General features: G+C 47.5%; 1 protein-coding gene and 1 long non-coding RNA gene across 4 annotated transcripts in view; one reads left to right on the plus strand and one right to left on the minus strand.

The window, feature by feature from the left end:
- Positions 1-1,055: 1,055 nt before the first annotated feature.
- Positions 1,056-4,512, minus strand: LOC103006331 (uncharacterized). Its single transcript, XR_451680.2, has 3 exons — positions 4,461-4,512; positions 1,580-1,661; positions 1,056-1,322 (listed from the first exon to the last, which is right to left on the minus strand). It is a non-coding gene; the product is annotated as an uncharacterized LOC103006331 (long non-coding RNA).
- Positions 4,460-12,901, plus strand: part of TMEM120B (transmembrane protein 120B) — a 49,733-nt gene continuing 41,291 nt past the window's right edge. Inside the window, exon 1 of one of the 3 annotated variants that reach the window (XM_007189560.3) lies at positions 4,460-4,802. In XM_007189560.3, coding sequence (XP_007189622.1) covers positions 4,734-4,802 — 69 coding nt within the window. In that variant the 5' untranslated portion in view covers positions 4,460-4,733. The remainder of the gene's footprint in view (positions 4,803-12,901) is intronic. The other 2 variants (XM_007189561.3, XM_007189559.3) reach the window with 2 other exon arrangements.

The following is a 12,901-nucleotide window of genomic DNA, read 5'->3' on the forward strand; positions in this document are numbered from 1 at the left end:
TACATAAAGTGCATAGAAGAACACCAAGCACATAGTAGGTGCTCTGTGTTCCTTTTTTCTTTGGCCACGCCACGAGGCTTGTGGGATCTTAGTTCCCAGACCAGGGATTGAACCCTAGCCCTGGGCAGTGAAAGCACCAAGTCCTAACTACTGGACCACCAGGGAATTCCCATTTGCTACTTTTATGACTCTCCCCAGCTGACTGAGCAAATTCTACGGCTGGTAGGTCCCTAAATAGAGTGCCTTAATATAAGCAAATAGGAGAGATTTCCCCCTGGTGGTGTGGGGAGGGGGTGGGGGAGGAATCTTGCAACACACATTCTCACCTATCATGGTCAAAATCCCTAAGAAGAGGCAGATCCAGCCCCAGGAAGCTGACGAGTGAGTCTGAAAGCTCTTTGGGCAGAAACCGGGACAGGGTGGCAGCCAGGTAAGATCTGATACTTCTGGCACCTAAGCAGCTACACTGATGGGGGTGGCCAGCCCGTGCCATCTACAGAAAGGCTTGTGAATAATGCACGTAAAGTCCTGACCCCATAGAGAACGGTCCCTAAGATTTGCAACCTGACCGCTGGCCAGCTTGCAGAGAAGGTACATCTGCCTAGCTCTCCCTGGGGGGCAAGGCCAGCCTCTTCAGCCCAGGATTGAGCGGCTGCAAGCATAGGCAAAGGGGGATCATCTTCCCAAATCCTCTGCTTGGTGACATTTAATTCATCCTTCAAGGCCCTGGATTTCCTTTTTGATTCTACTAACCCCAATTAAAAACTATTTTCTGCTTTTTCACCAAGTGAGTGATTTATCTGGTTTTGCAAGCTTCATGACACATTGTATCAGGAGTCTCAAGCTCAGCTGTCTCCAGCCTACATGAAGTAGGCTGGGGCAGTACAACTGAGCCTGGAGGGGACTGTGGCAGCTGGCGAGCCTCCTGTGAAGGGGACATGTGTTCCTCTGGTCCAGCCCATTGCCGAGCACAAACATGAGCCCAGTGTGGCCAGGTCTTTTTTTAACAGATTATTTTTTAAATTTATTTATTTATTTATTTATGACTGTGTTGGGTCTTCGTTTCTGTGCTAGGGCTTTCTCTAGTTGTGGCAAGCGGGGGCCACTCTTCATCGCGGTGCATGGGCCTCTCACTATCGCAGCCTCTCCTGTTGCGGAGCACAGTCTCCAGACGCGCAGGCTCAGCAGTTGTGGCTCACGGGCCCAGTTGCTCCGCGGCATGCGGGATCCTCCCAGACCAGGGCTCGAACCCGTGTCCCCTGCATTGGCAGGCAGATTCTCAACCACTGCGCCACTAGGGAAGCCCTGGCCAGGTCTTTCCACTTTTCAAGAGAAAGTAAAAGTCTGGATTTTTATATGAAACTGTCATCTTTTTCTTAATTAAAAAAAATTTACATTTAAAAACTTACATTTAAAACTTCTATATTTAAAAACTTAATTTAAAAACTTCTGTTTATAATCCAGCCAAACTGGAAACATCCCAAAGTTCCCTCAACTGGTGAATGGATAAACAAATGGATCCATCCATACAATGAAATACACTCAGCAAAGGAAAAAGCAATGAATTACGGAAACATACAATAATCATCTGAATCTCAACTGCATCATGCTGACTTCTGCTGGCCAAGATGCAGTAATATGGACGAGATTTACTTTCTCACCTGAAACAACAAAAAAATGGAGAAAATAAATATGAAATGATGTGTTTTTTCAAGACACTGGACATCAGTCAGTGGAGGACGGTGATCCCTGAGACACAGGAAACAAGTGGGGTTAGCCCTGTGATTGCCCAGCTTCTTTTCTTTTTTTTTTTTGGCTGCACCATGCATTACGTGGGATCCTAGTTCCCCAACCAGGAATCGAACCCGCACCCCCTGCATTGGAAGCATGGAGTCTTAACCACTGGACTGCCAGGGAAGTCCCCCAGCTTATTGTCTTGAGAGAGTTTCCAGGCCATGGTACAGGGCAGGGGGGCCCCAGGTGGAGCCTGGCAGACCCCCTGAGTTGAGAGGACAGAGCTGAGGGTCCAGGGAAACCAAGGAGGTTAGAATTCTAGAGAGGAGACAGCTGCACATGGAGAATCCAGAGGTCTGCAAAGAGTGCCCTCTAGGATCAGCTGAGCCCTGGTCAACCTGCCCTTGCAAGTACAACTACCGGAGGCCAGGAAAAGAGCTACCTGAAATGACTAGAGGTAAGAGTGTGTGGCACCTACACAGGCCCAGGAATACAGTCTGCTCCTGCACCAGCCAGACTGGAAAACTTCATGATTCGTGGGCACTGGTCTTACCTCAGTAGTGGAGAAAAATTAGCTCCAGACTGAGCACTCTTTTGGTCCCAGGTAAATGTTAAAAGCAAGATTCAGGGCTTCCCTGGTGGCGCAGTGGTTAAGAATCCGCCTGCCAATGCAGGGGACACAGGTTGGAGCCCTGATCCGGGAAGTTCCCACGTGCCGCGGAGCAATGAAGCCCGTGCGCCACAACTACTGAGCCTGCGTGCCTAGAGCCCATGCTCTGCAACAAGAAAAGCCACTGCAGTGAGAAGCCCGCGCACCGCAACGAAGAGTAGCCCCCGCTCACCACAACTAGAGAAAGCCTGCGCGCAGCAACGAAGACCCAACGCAGCCAAAAAAAAAGCAAGATTCAAAAGGATCAAATGGTTTCCAAATAACCCCATCCAATATAAAGCTCAAGGATATTTTTTAGAACTACTAAAATACAAAAGGAGGAGGAGGGGGAGGAGGAGAAGGAGAAAAAGGGAGGTGGAAGAAGGCAATAAGGTAGACTTCACAACATCTGACATCCAGTCAACAATAACCAGGCTTGCAAACAAATCCTGTTTCACCCTTTTTGAGAGGTGTTGTTATGGGTTAAATTGTCTCCCAAAAAGATATGTTGAAGCCCCAACCCCCCGAGATGAGAATCATAAATCAAAGTTGGTCATTAATTAGCTGGGAATCTTGAGTAAGTCACGCTCTTTTTCACACCTCAAATAAGAACTGCAAATATTTCTCCGTGTGCTCTTGTGCATTTTCCCCATTCAGAGTTCTCAGAGGGGTCTATGAACCCCAAAAGTTGAGAACCTTTGCAGTAGATGATCTTTAATGTTTATTCCTTCAACAAATATTTATTGAGGGCCTACTGTGTGCTTTAGGGATCCAATGATGACCAAAACAGAGACAAGATCCCTAAGATCTCATGTAGATTATATTATATACCCATGGAGGGAACCATGCAACCAACATGGAGACAAACACTTTCATATAATGGTAAGTTGTATGAAGGAAGTAAAGCAGGTGACATGTAAGTGACTCGGAGGAGGCATGACCCTTTGGGTGTTCAGGAACAGTTTTATTTTTTTAGAGGTGTTGTTCCAGGTTGAATTTTGTCCCACAGAAAGATATGTTGAAGTTCTAATACTCACTCCCTCAGAATATGACCTTATTTGGAACTAGGTTTTTGCAGATGTAATTAGTTAAACGGAGATGAGTTCATGCTGGAGTAGGGTGGGCCCTTAATCCAAGGAGACTGGTGTCCTTATAAGAGGAGAGGACACACAGAGACAAGCACGTAGGGAAAGAGGCCATGTAAAACAGAGGCAGAGATTGGAGGGGTGCAGCAAGCCAAAGAATGCTGAGGGTTGACCACCACCACCATAAGCTATGAAGAAGCAAGAGAAGATTCTACTCAGAGTCTCAGAGGGAGTACGATCTTGCTGACTCCTTGATTTCTCACTTCTAGCCTCCAGAACTGTGAGAGAATACATTTCCGTTGTTCAAGCCACCCAGTTTGTGGTACTTAACCCAGTTTGTAATTAGGGCAGCCCTAGGAAACTAATACAGGTGTCATTTGAACTAAGGCTAGAATGATGAGAAAAAGGCAACCATATGAAGATTTAGAGGGAAGAATATTCCATGCAAGGGCAGGAAGAAAAAACAAACAAAAACCGTGGCTGGAGAGTACTTATCGAGAGGGATGAGATAGGAGATGTGACTCGAAAACTAGGCAGGGATAGATCTTGCAGGACCACGCCCGGGAGGTGAGGGAATTTGGATTCAATTAGCATTGAGGTGGTTGTGTCATTTGAGCGACAGAAACAGCTGTCAAGAGAGTCACCTAGAGTCTTAGAAGGCAGGATCTAGGATGTGTTGGCTGAAGTAAATAATGACAATGTGAGATGACAGGGCGCTCTCTGCGCTTCCCCTCCCTGCCCGGCGACCTTGCTGGATGGTGAACGTCAGTTCTGGCATTCCAGGCCGTCGTTGGCTTTGGCTCAGTTAAGGCAATGCTCCCTCCCCGCAATCTCCCTTCTACCTCCCGACCCCAGACACCCCCAATACACACAATCTGAGTAAAATAAGCTCTACAAATGCGGTTTGCGGACAAGTTCCCCACCCAAATTAGGCGAGAGAGATTCTGGAGGCGCAGAAGCATTCCCAAGGTGGGGGCAGCAGTAGACCCTACCAAGTTCTGCAAAGCTTCAGCAATCCCCCGGCAGGCGCCCGGCGCGCGGGGGCGGAGCCGGGGCGGAGCGTGCGCATGCGCAGGGCCTGACTCCCGGCGAGGGTGGGGCGGGCACCAGGGCCGGGGCTGTGACGTCAGGTGCGCGCGTGGCTCCCGCTGCGCAGGAACAGCTGGTGCTTCGGAAGGCGGCCGGCGAGCGGACAGGCGTGGGGTGCTGGTGGCCGGCCGCGCCACGCTGCAGGAGCAACCGCCGCCGCCTCGCACCACTGCACCATGGCCAGCCAACTGGAGCGTTGTGAGCGCGAGTGGCACGAGCTGGAGGGAGAATTCCAGGAACTGCAGGTAGGACCGGGCCACCTAGTCCTGAAACTCTGCTACCTGATGTGTAGGGTATTCCCCTTCCTGCTTGCCCAGCCCGGGCGGTAGGAACCATTAGGGCCCAGAGGTTGCCCCTGGCTAGGCCCTGGGGGCTGGTGGTTCGCGAGGGCCAGCCCCCTCCCATCTCCCAGTATTTCAGTTCTTCATCCCCTTGGGGCGCCGAGTCGAAGCTCCCCATTTCCCCCGCCCTCGCGCCGGCTCTTTGCTCCGCGCACCTCCTTCGCTGCAGAAAGTTGGTCTGTGGCGTCTGAGGGGAAGTTCCAGGCGTGTCCCTGTGGGGGAGGCCGGAGGGGACAGGTATGTTTGGGGACTCAAAGAGAAAGCCCAGCGCCCACCTTCTCAGGGGTCTCCCTGACCCCACCGCCGCCCTCCAGCTTTCGGCAGCTCCACTCCTCCTTTACTCTGGCGGGCCAGCCCTGTCCTCTGCAGCTCCATTTTGAGAGACGTGCTTGGGAGCCGTTCACCTTGAACCCGTAGACTTTGCTTAGGGGTTAGAGACCCCTGTTCTCAGTCTTTGGGGCTCCTGTGTCTGTGCCCGCCTCTCCGACGCTGCTGCAGGCCGAGTCTGGCGTTGTGGATGACATCTGTCACTTGTGACAGCTGGGCTGCCTCCTTTAGTGATAGACGCTGCTCCCAGCCCTCACCCATTTGGCCCAGAGCCTTACACTGGGTGGGGTGAGGGCGGGTGTAAGAGGCCCCTTGAGAGAATGGCATTGCCGCTGCGCGGGCCTGGCAGGGAGAGTTGTTTCTGACAGGAGGTTCGCAGAGGCCTCAGCCACCTACCTTGGTGACTAAAGACGCCTCAGGAAACCTTAGGGTTGACCAGGAGGGATGCCTGGACCATTTTTGGAGATGAGGCTGTCCCCTCCCGAGCTACCGGCTTGTGTCTCTTTTCTCCAGAGTTGGGCTCTGTTTGCCTTAAATCCCATGGAACACCCCAGCCCGCTGCTTTCTGTCCTCAACTGGAGCAATGACATTTTCTCTGTCCATGTAGCTCTTGTCTGCAGTTTGGTTGGCCTCTTACTGTGTCCAGAGGAGGGGAGGGGAGATTGGCAAGGGTGTCTGTGATGGGTCTTTCTAGATATGATGTCGTAGGTCCAGATGAATAGAGAGAGGGTTGCTGGAGAGACTGAGCAGGAAAGCGGGTGCTTTTTTAGGCACGAGCACAGAGTAAGGTACCAGAACCAGAAGGGTACTTTTTCTTGGCCTGTCCAGCATGTGTGGGTTTGTGCCCTTTCCTTCAAGCCCAGGGCTTAGGGCCCACTCAGTTCCCAGGGGGCCCTTCTGGCTCCACTGCCATCGAGAAGACTCAGCTATTTCTTAACGCTTTGTCCTGCTAGGCTCTCAGGTCATGTCCAGCTGTGGAGCCATGGAGGGTATTAGGGTTGGGAGTGGGAGGAGAGTTTTGCTGTGTGGAGCTTTTGTTGTTCATAACTCCTTTCCCTGGCCCTGCTTTAGACTAGGAGGAGGAGGAGTCTTAACACTTCAGAGCTGTGCAATTAATGCAATTAACAGCAATTAGATAGCTAGTCTTGGGAGGCGGAGGCTGTAAAGGAGACGTTTGATTTGTTGTTATGTTCTTACTTGGTGTCTCTGGGGCTCAGGTGTGTGAGGGACAGAGAGGAATTGGGAATTAACCCTGGATTTTGTCCCCTGGTGCACAGCAAGGGTTGTAGAAAGGCTGACCGGGTGGAAACCGTGATGTCCCCTGCTCACGTCTTCGGCAGTGGGGGAACTGGACTGGACTAGGTCTGACTTCTCACCGCCCCCCCAACCCCCATAATAAATGTGAGAGCTCTGAACTCCTGAGATGAAAGTCTCTGGAAATACGCATATAATAAGTAGGGTATATGTTGTCATTATGTATGTGTTGGGTGGACTTTCAGATATGAGACATTTGTTGGGGAACAGGGAGGTCACCACAGGTAGGCAGGTGGGTGAGGTTAACAATAGGAAGGGTCTTTTTTTTTTCACCAGAAAATTCCACCCTATCTTAATTTGCCTATATCTGCCTCAGAATCTGAGATTTGTGGGTTTCATGTTCATATCTCTCTGATTCTGTCTTTCTTGGGATGATGTATAATATCTCTGTGTTTTACCTCTTCTTCCCTTTTTCCAGTGAAGGGAGGAAAGAGGAAATCTAATTTCAGATCCTAGGGGATTTGAAAGGTATTTGGAATTCCTCCCCACCCCTAAAAAGTCCTAATCTCTGGGACTTTATAGAGGAAAGGATCTGTTTTCTTTTGCCTGTGATTTGCATCTGCCAGGGCCTCTATGGACTCAGGGGCAAGGTCGAGTCACGCGAGGACTTTGGTTTTGCCTGGTTGTGGTTTCGGCCGTGCCGGTGAATTGCGCATCAGTCCGAGACCAGTGCGTGTTTGGCCCTGTGGCCTGTGGTGTGACCACAGAAGGTCACTTACAGATGTGGTGGCAGGTGATTTAATGAGCATTTCCTGTCTTGCATCTCTGGAAACCTGACCTCGTCCCTCTGCACCCAGGAAGGAGGTGGCCCGAAGAGGCCTTTCCCTAACCCTGACCTCACAGAAATGCAGGGGCCTGGTAGGCCATTGTAAGATTTTTGGCTTTTGTTACCAATGAACCGGGCATCCCTCTGGCTGCTGTGTATAGAATAGACATGAGGCAGACAGGGTGGAAGCAGGAAGATAAGTATTATTTTATTAAAGCCCTATAAAAAAAAAAAACCCAAAAAACCCCTGTGAAATAGATCCTGTTATACCCATCTTACAGAGTGAAAAATATACCCCAAATCACACGGCTTATGAGTACTGGATTCAGGATTCAACCCAGGCATTGAACATCAGAGTCTATACTCTATTTTTTTTTTTTTAATTTTTATCAGAGTACAGCTGATTTACAATGTTGTGTTAGTTTCAGGTGTACAGCAAAGTGAATCAGTTATACATATATGTATATCCACTCTTTTTTTTTTTTTTAAGATTCCTTTCTCATATAGGCTGTTACAGAGTATTGAGTAGAGTTCCCTGTGCTATATAGCAGGTTCTTATTAGTTATCTATTTTATATATAGTAGTGTGTATATGTCAGTCCCAATCTCCCAATTTATCCCTCTCCCCCCTATCCCCTGGTAACCGTAAGTTTGTTTTCTATATCTGTGACAGAGTCTGTATACTCTTAACCACTACCCAAGGCAGGTCTGTGCCCTGGGTACTCTTTTGTTTCTCTCCCATCTTGCATTGCCTTCTGGGCCTCTTTCCCTAGAAGTGGATTGTGCGGAAAGAACTCCAGACAGGGAGTCAGGATTCCTAGGTTCAGGCCTGAACTCTGCGACTGTCTAGCATCTGACCTTTAGCAAGCCGCCTCTCTGAGCTTTTCTTTATCTAGAAAACAAAGCCTGACAATAATAGCAGCAACGATAAGAGCTGACTGTATGATACATGGATTATTCCATTTAATCTGAACGACAGCCTGGCTTTCTAGATGAGAGTGAGGCTAAGAGATGTTAAGTAACTTGAAACTCGAGGAGCCAGAATTTGAACCCAGGCCTGCTGTAGTCATCAGATACTTTTTGGGTTCCTAACACAGTGGGCTCCAACAATATCCTGAGACCCTTGGCTCTAGAAGGAAATTTTTGGACTTGTGGGGACTCATTTCATTTGTACGGTGCTTTAACATGATGCGTTAGTAAGGATTCTTAGTAGTAAGTGGCAGAAACCCAGTTGAACCAGCTTTAAGCCAAAAAACAAACAAAAAAAAATGTTTTATTGGCTCACGTAGTGGGAAGTCCAGTGGGAAATGGCTTCAGGCAAGGCTGGATCCAGGTGCTTCAATGATGTCTATATGTGTGAGTGTGTGTATGTTTCCTCTATGTCAGCTTCATTCTCAACAGTCTCTCCCATGTTGTGGCAAAGATGAGCATTGGCAGCCTCAGGCTGATATCTACCAGTTCAGCAAACCTCAGAAACAGAGCATCTTCTCTCCTGTAATTCTAGCAGGAGTCCCAGGGCTAACTCTCATTGGCCCGACTTGGGTCATGTGATTATGCCTTACTTAACCGGACCCTGTGGCACTAATTGACTGGGTCTTGGTTAACATGTCTCCCCTGGAGCCCAGGACTGGGATAAGTGCTGTTCAAACCACATGAAATAAGAGTGGTGGAGGGGTGGTCCCATGAAGGAAAATCAAAATACTGGTAGTAAAAAAAAAAAACAGAGAAGGATGCTGGACAGGTATCTTTTTAGGGGTAATAGAAAGAGTCTATGTCTGTGCCTCACAAACTGTGTTAAGGCACCTCCAAGGAGCTGCAGCAAGCTCACAGGAGCACTGTGGGATAATTTAAATTTTCAAGGGAAACACAATATCTGTCATTAAAAAGAATGTTTCACACATCTTTTTAATGACGTCGTATCTTTGTGAAGTTGGGTTTTTGGGGCTGATTAAAATCAAATACTATGTGAAAATCAATTTAGAACAAGAAATGAGGATGACAGTGTCCAGTCTATTCCCAAGGTTTGAGAATTTGTGCAGAGCCCGACAGGCACACACATCCGTAAATAATTTTGGTTACTTCTGAATGAAATAAAAATACTTTTGTCAATTTCTGTGTATTCTTTTTTTCCCAAGAGGCTACTAAGTTGGTAGGACATAAATACTTTTCAATTATTTGGCTTAAGGACTCTGTGAAAAGTTTACTGAGACACTAAGGGTGTGGTGAACCAACAAAGTTTGGGAACCTTTGTTTTATGTCATGATTGTGGTGGTGGTTACACAACTATATGTATTTGCCAAAATTCATTATGTACCCCTGAAAATTGGTGAATTCATATGTAAATTCTACCTGTAAAGCTGATTTTAAAAAACCAGTACATGCCTGTTACATATATCTCATCCCCTAGCTCTTCCACAACTGAGGAAACTAAGAAGTGGCAGACTCTGGACATGAAGGCAGTCTGACTCTCAAGCCTAATCACTTAACCATTATGTTATCCTGTCTTCCAAATGCCTGACATGCATGCTGATGCCCTCACTTACTGCTCCTACAACAGACATTACTAATCGATCCTGGCACATGACTCAGAATCTTTCCCAGTATAGAATTGATACAGTTTAGGTGAAGTCAACTTGCCATCTTTGGTAGTGTTTCCATGGCATACTGAGTCTTAGTTCAGTATATTTAGCATTCAGAAATCTTTATTTGATGTTGATTCCTTGGAAGGAGAACTATATAAATGCAGTCTCTTGAAAACTTAGCACCAGCCACACCTGTAAGTGACCACATTTTAGTGGTGGCCATGGCTCTGTTGCAGTCTGCTGGGTTGCCCACCAACTTGCAATGCTCCTAGACCAGGGCCCTGTCTGAAAATGGCATATGATTCCTTTGCTGGCAATTCTTTCTTTCTTTCTTTCTTTTTTTTAATTTTTGGCTGCACCGCGTGGCTTGCAGGACCTTAGTTCCCCGACCAGGGATAGAACCCTTGCCCCCTGCAGGGTTTGGACTCCTAAGTGTGGACTCCTAAGTGCGGACTCCTAACCACTGGACCTCCAGGGAATTCTTGATTGCCGGCAGCTCTTGCAATAAACGTTGACTCAGGAGTTGTGACTCAGCCAAGTTGTGTTAAAAGGGCATCTCTAGATGTTTCACAGCTGTGCTGGGACCTGGACTCATTAACCTCATCTTCCCACTGGGGCAGAGTTTGGGGCCTCAGCGGACAGGAGAGGCGGCAGATCTCCAAATCTTCCAGCAGAAACTCAATTGTTTGTGTCTCCCATACCTGGTATAAAAGGATGGTAATCAGACATGTAGGAAAGGAGCTATGGGTATCTCAGCTTACAGAGCCAATGTTAGTGTCTGTGTGTCTCTCTCTGATCTATTCTACATTTTTATAAGTAATACATATCCACATAGTTAAAAACTCAAATAGGAGATAGGTATAAGAATTCTGTAACAGCTGAAAACTGGACACCTAACTGTCCATCAGAATGGATAATTCCACTGAACATCCATAGAGTGTGGTATGAAGATCAGAATGAATAAACTAGAGCTATATGTGTCAACATGGATAAATGTTTTAAAAAGAAAAGCAACGTTGGGAGGAGATATGGGGATATATGTATATGTATAGCTGATTCACTTTGTTATAAAGCAGAAACTAACACACCCTTGTAAAGCAATTATACTCCAATAAAGATGTTAAAAAAAAACACCAAAACCTCAAAAAAACAAAAAACCAGCAACATTGAGTGAAAAGTTGCCAAGGGGTATGTATAGTATGACATGTATAATAAAGTTAAAAGCATTCAAAACAGCACTATGTTTTGCTTACTGATACATGTCTATGTAGTACAAATATAAAGACTTGCAAGGGAGTGATATGGGCCAGATTCAGTATAGTGGAGATTTGGGCAGGGCCCTGGCAGGAAGCAAATGACTCTTCTGAATGGGTGTCACTGAAAAGAGTCTAAGGAAGGAACTATTTACAGAGGTGTGGCAGTTTAAAGACAGGTCCCTGGAGCTGGAACCAGTCCTCATCCTAAAGGGGCAGAGGGAAGGGGCAGTCACCAGAGCTTGTTGCAGGGAAAGGGGAGCTGCAGAACAGGAGCTGCAGAGGTCAAAAGCTGTAGCAAAGCAGGGAGGAGGCAGGAGGAACCAATACCCCAGCCTCTCTCTCCTCCCGCTCTCCAGTCTTCTGTCCTGGAATCCCATTGGCTAGGTAGGAGGCAGGGCAAGGGAGCCTGGGAGATGCAGTCCATAGAGGTCAACCTCCCAGGGCACAGAGAAAGACAGAATTGATCTGGGGTGGGCGTGGCGGTGGACATAACCAGCACAGAGGTTCCCCTCTTTGGGGGCAGCAGATGGGAATACCACATAGAGTACATAGGGCCTTTCAACTCTTTGTGCCCTATTATTTCTTAAACTGAGGGTGAGAATATGGGTATTAATGTTATATTTGTTTTCTATTATATGATTTTCTGTCTTTTTCAATATGCCTGAAATATTTCATAATAAAATGAGCAGGAGACCAAAAAATAACCTAACAGTACCAAAAAGCTTATTAAAAAAAATAGTCTTGGGCTTCCCTGGTGGCGCAGTGGTTAAGAATCTGCCTACCAATGCAGGGGACATGGGTTCGAGCCCTGGTCTGGGAAGATCCCACATGCCGTAAGCAACTAAGCCCGTGCGCCACAACTACTGAGCCTGCGTTCTAGAGCCCACGAGCCACAACTACTGAGCCCACGTGCCACAACTACTGAAGTCCACGCGCCTAGAGCCTGTGCTCTGCAACAAGAGAAGCCACCACCTGCACACTGCAACGAAGTGCGCACTGCAACGAAGAGTAGCCCCCACTCGCTGCAACTAGAGAAAAATAAATAAATAAATAAATAAATAAATAAAATAGTCTCAGTCATTTATGTGGTTATGACCATGCAAATATCATTTACTGAAGAATCGAGTAGTGTATGATGCTTGCATTTTCTCTCGGAGATTTTTTTTTAATTAATTTATTTATTTATTTATTTTTAGCTGCATTGGGTCTTTGTTGCTGTGCGCGGGCTTTCTCTAGTTGCAGTGAGCGGGGGCTACTCTTTATTGCGGTGTGTGGGCTTCTCATTGCGGTGGCTTCCATTTGTTGCAGAGCAGGGGCTCTAGGCACGTGGACTTCAGTAGTTCTGGCACGTGGGCTCAGTAGTTGTGGCTCGAGGGCTCTAGAGCGCAGGCTTAGTAGTTGTGGCGCACAGGCTTAGTTGCTCTGCAGCATGTGGCATCTTCCCAGGCCAGGGCTCGAATCCATGTCCCCTGCATTGGCAGGCAGATTCTTTTTTTTTTTTTTTTTTTAAAGGTTTGCTTTTTTTTTTTTTTTTTTATAATTTTTTTTTCCCCTACTTTATTTATTTATTTATTTATTTTTGGCTGTGTTGGGTCTTCGGTTCGTGCGAGGGCTTTCTCCAGTTGCGGCAAGCGGGGGCCACTCTTCATTGCGGTGCGGGGACCGCTCTTCATCGCGGTGCGCGGGCCTTTCACTATCGCGGCCCCTCCCGTTGCGGGGCACAGGCTCCAGACGCGCAGGCTCAGCAGCTGTGGCTCAC

The sequence above is a fragment of the Balaenoptera acutorostrata genome, chromosome 13 (genome assembly GCF_949987535.1).
Source record: "Balaenoptera acutorostrata chromosome 13, mBalAcu1.1, whole genome shotgun sequence".
NCBI lineage: Eukaryota > Metazoa > Chordata > Mammalia > Artiodactyla > Balaenopteridae > Balaenoptera > Balaenoptera acutorostrata.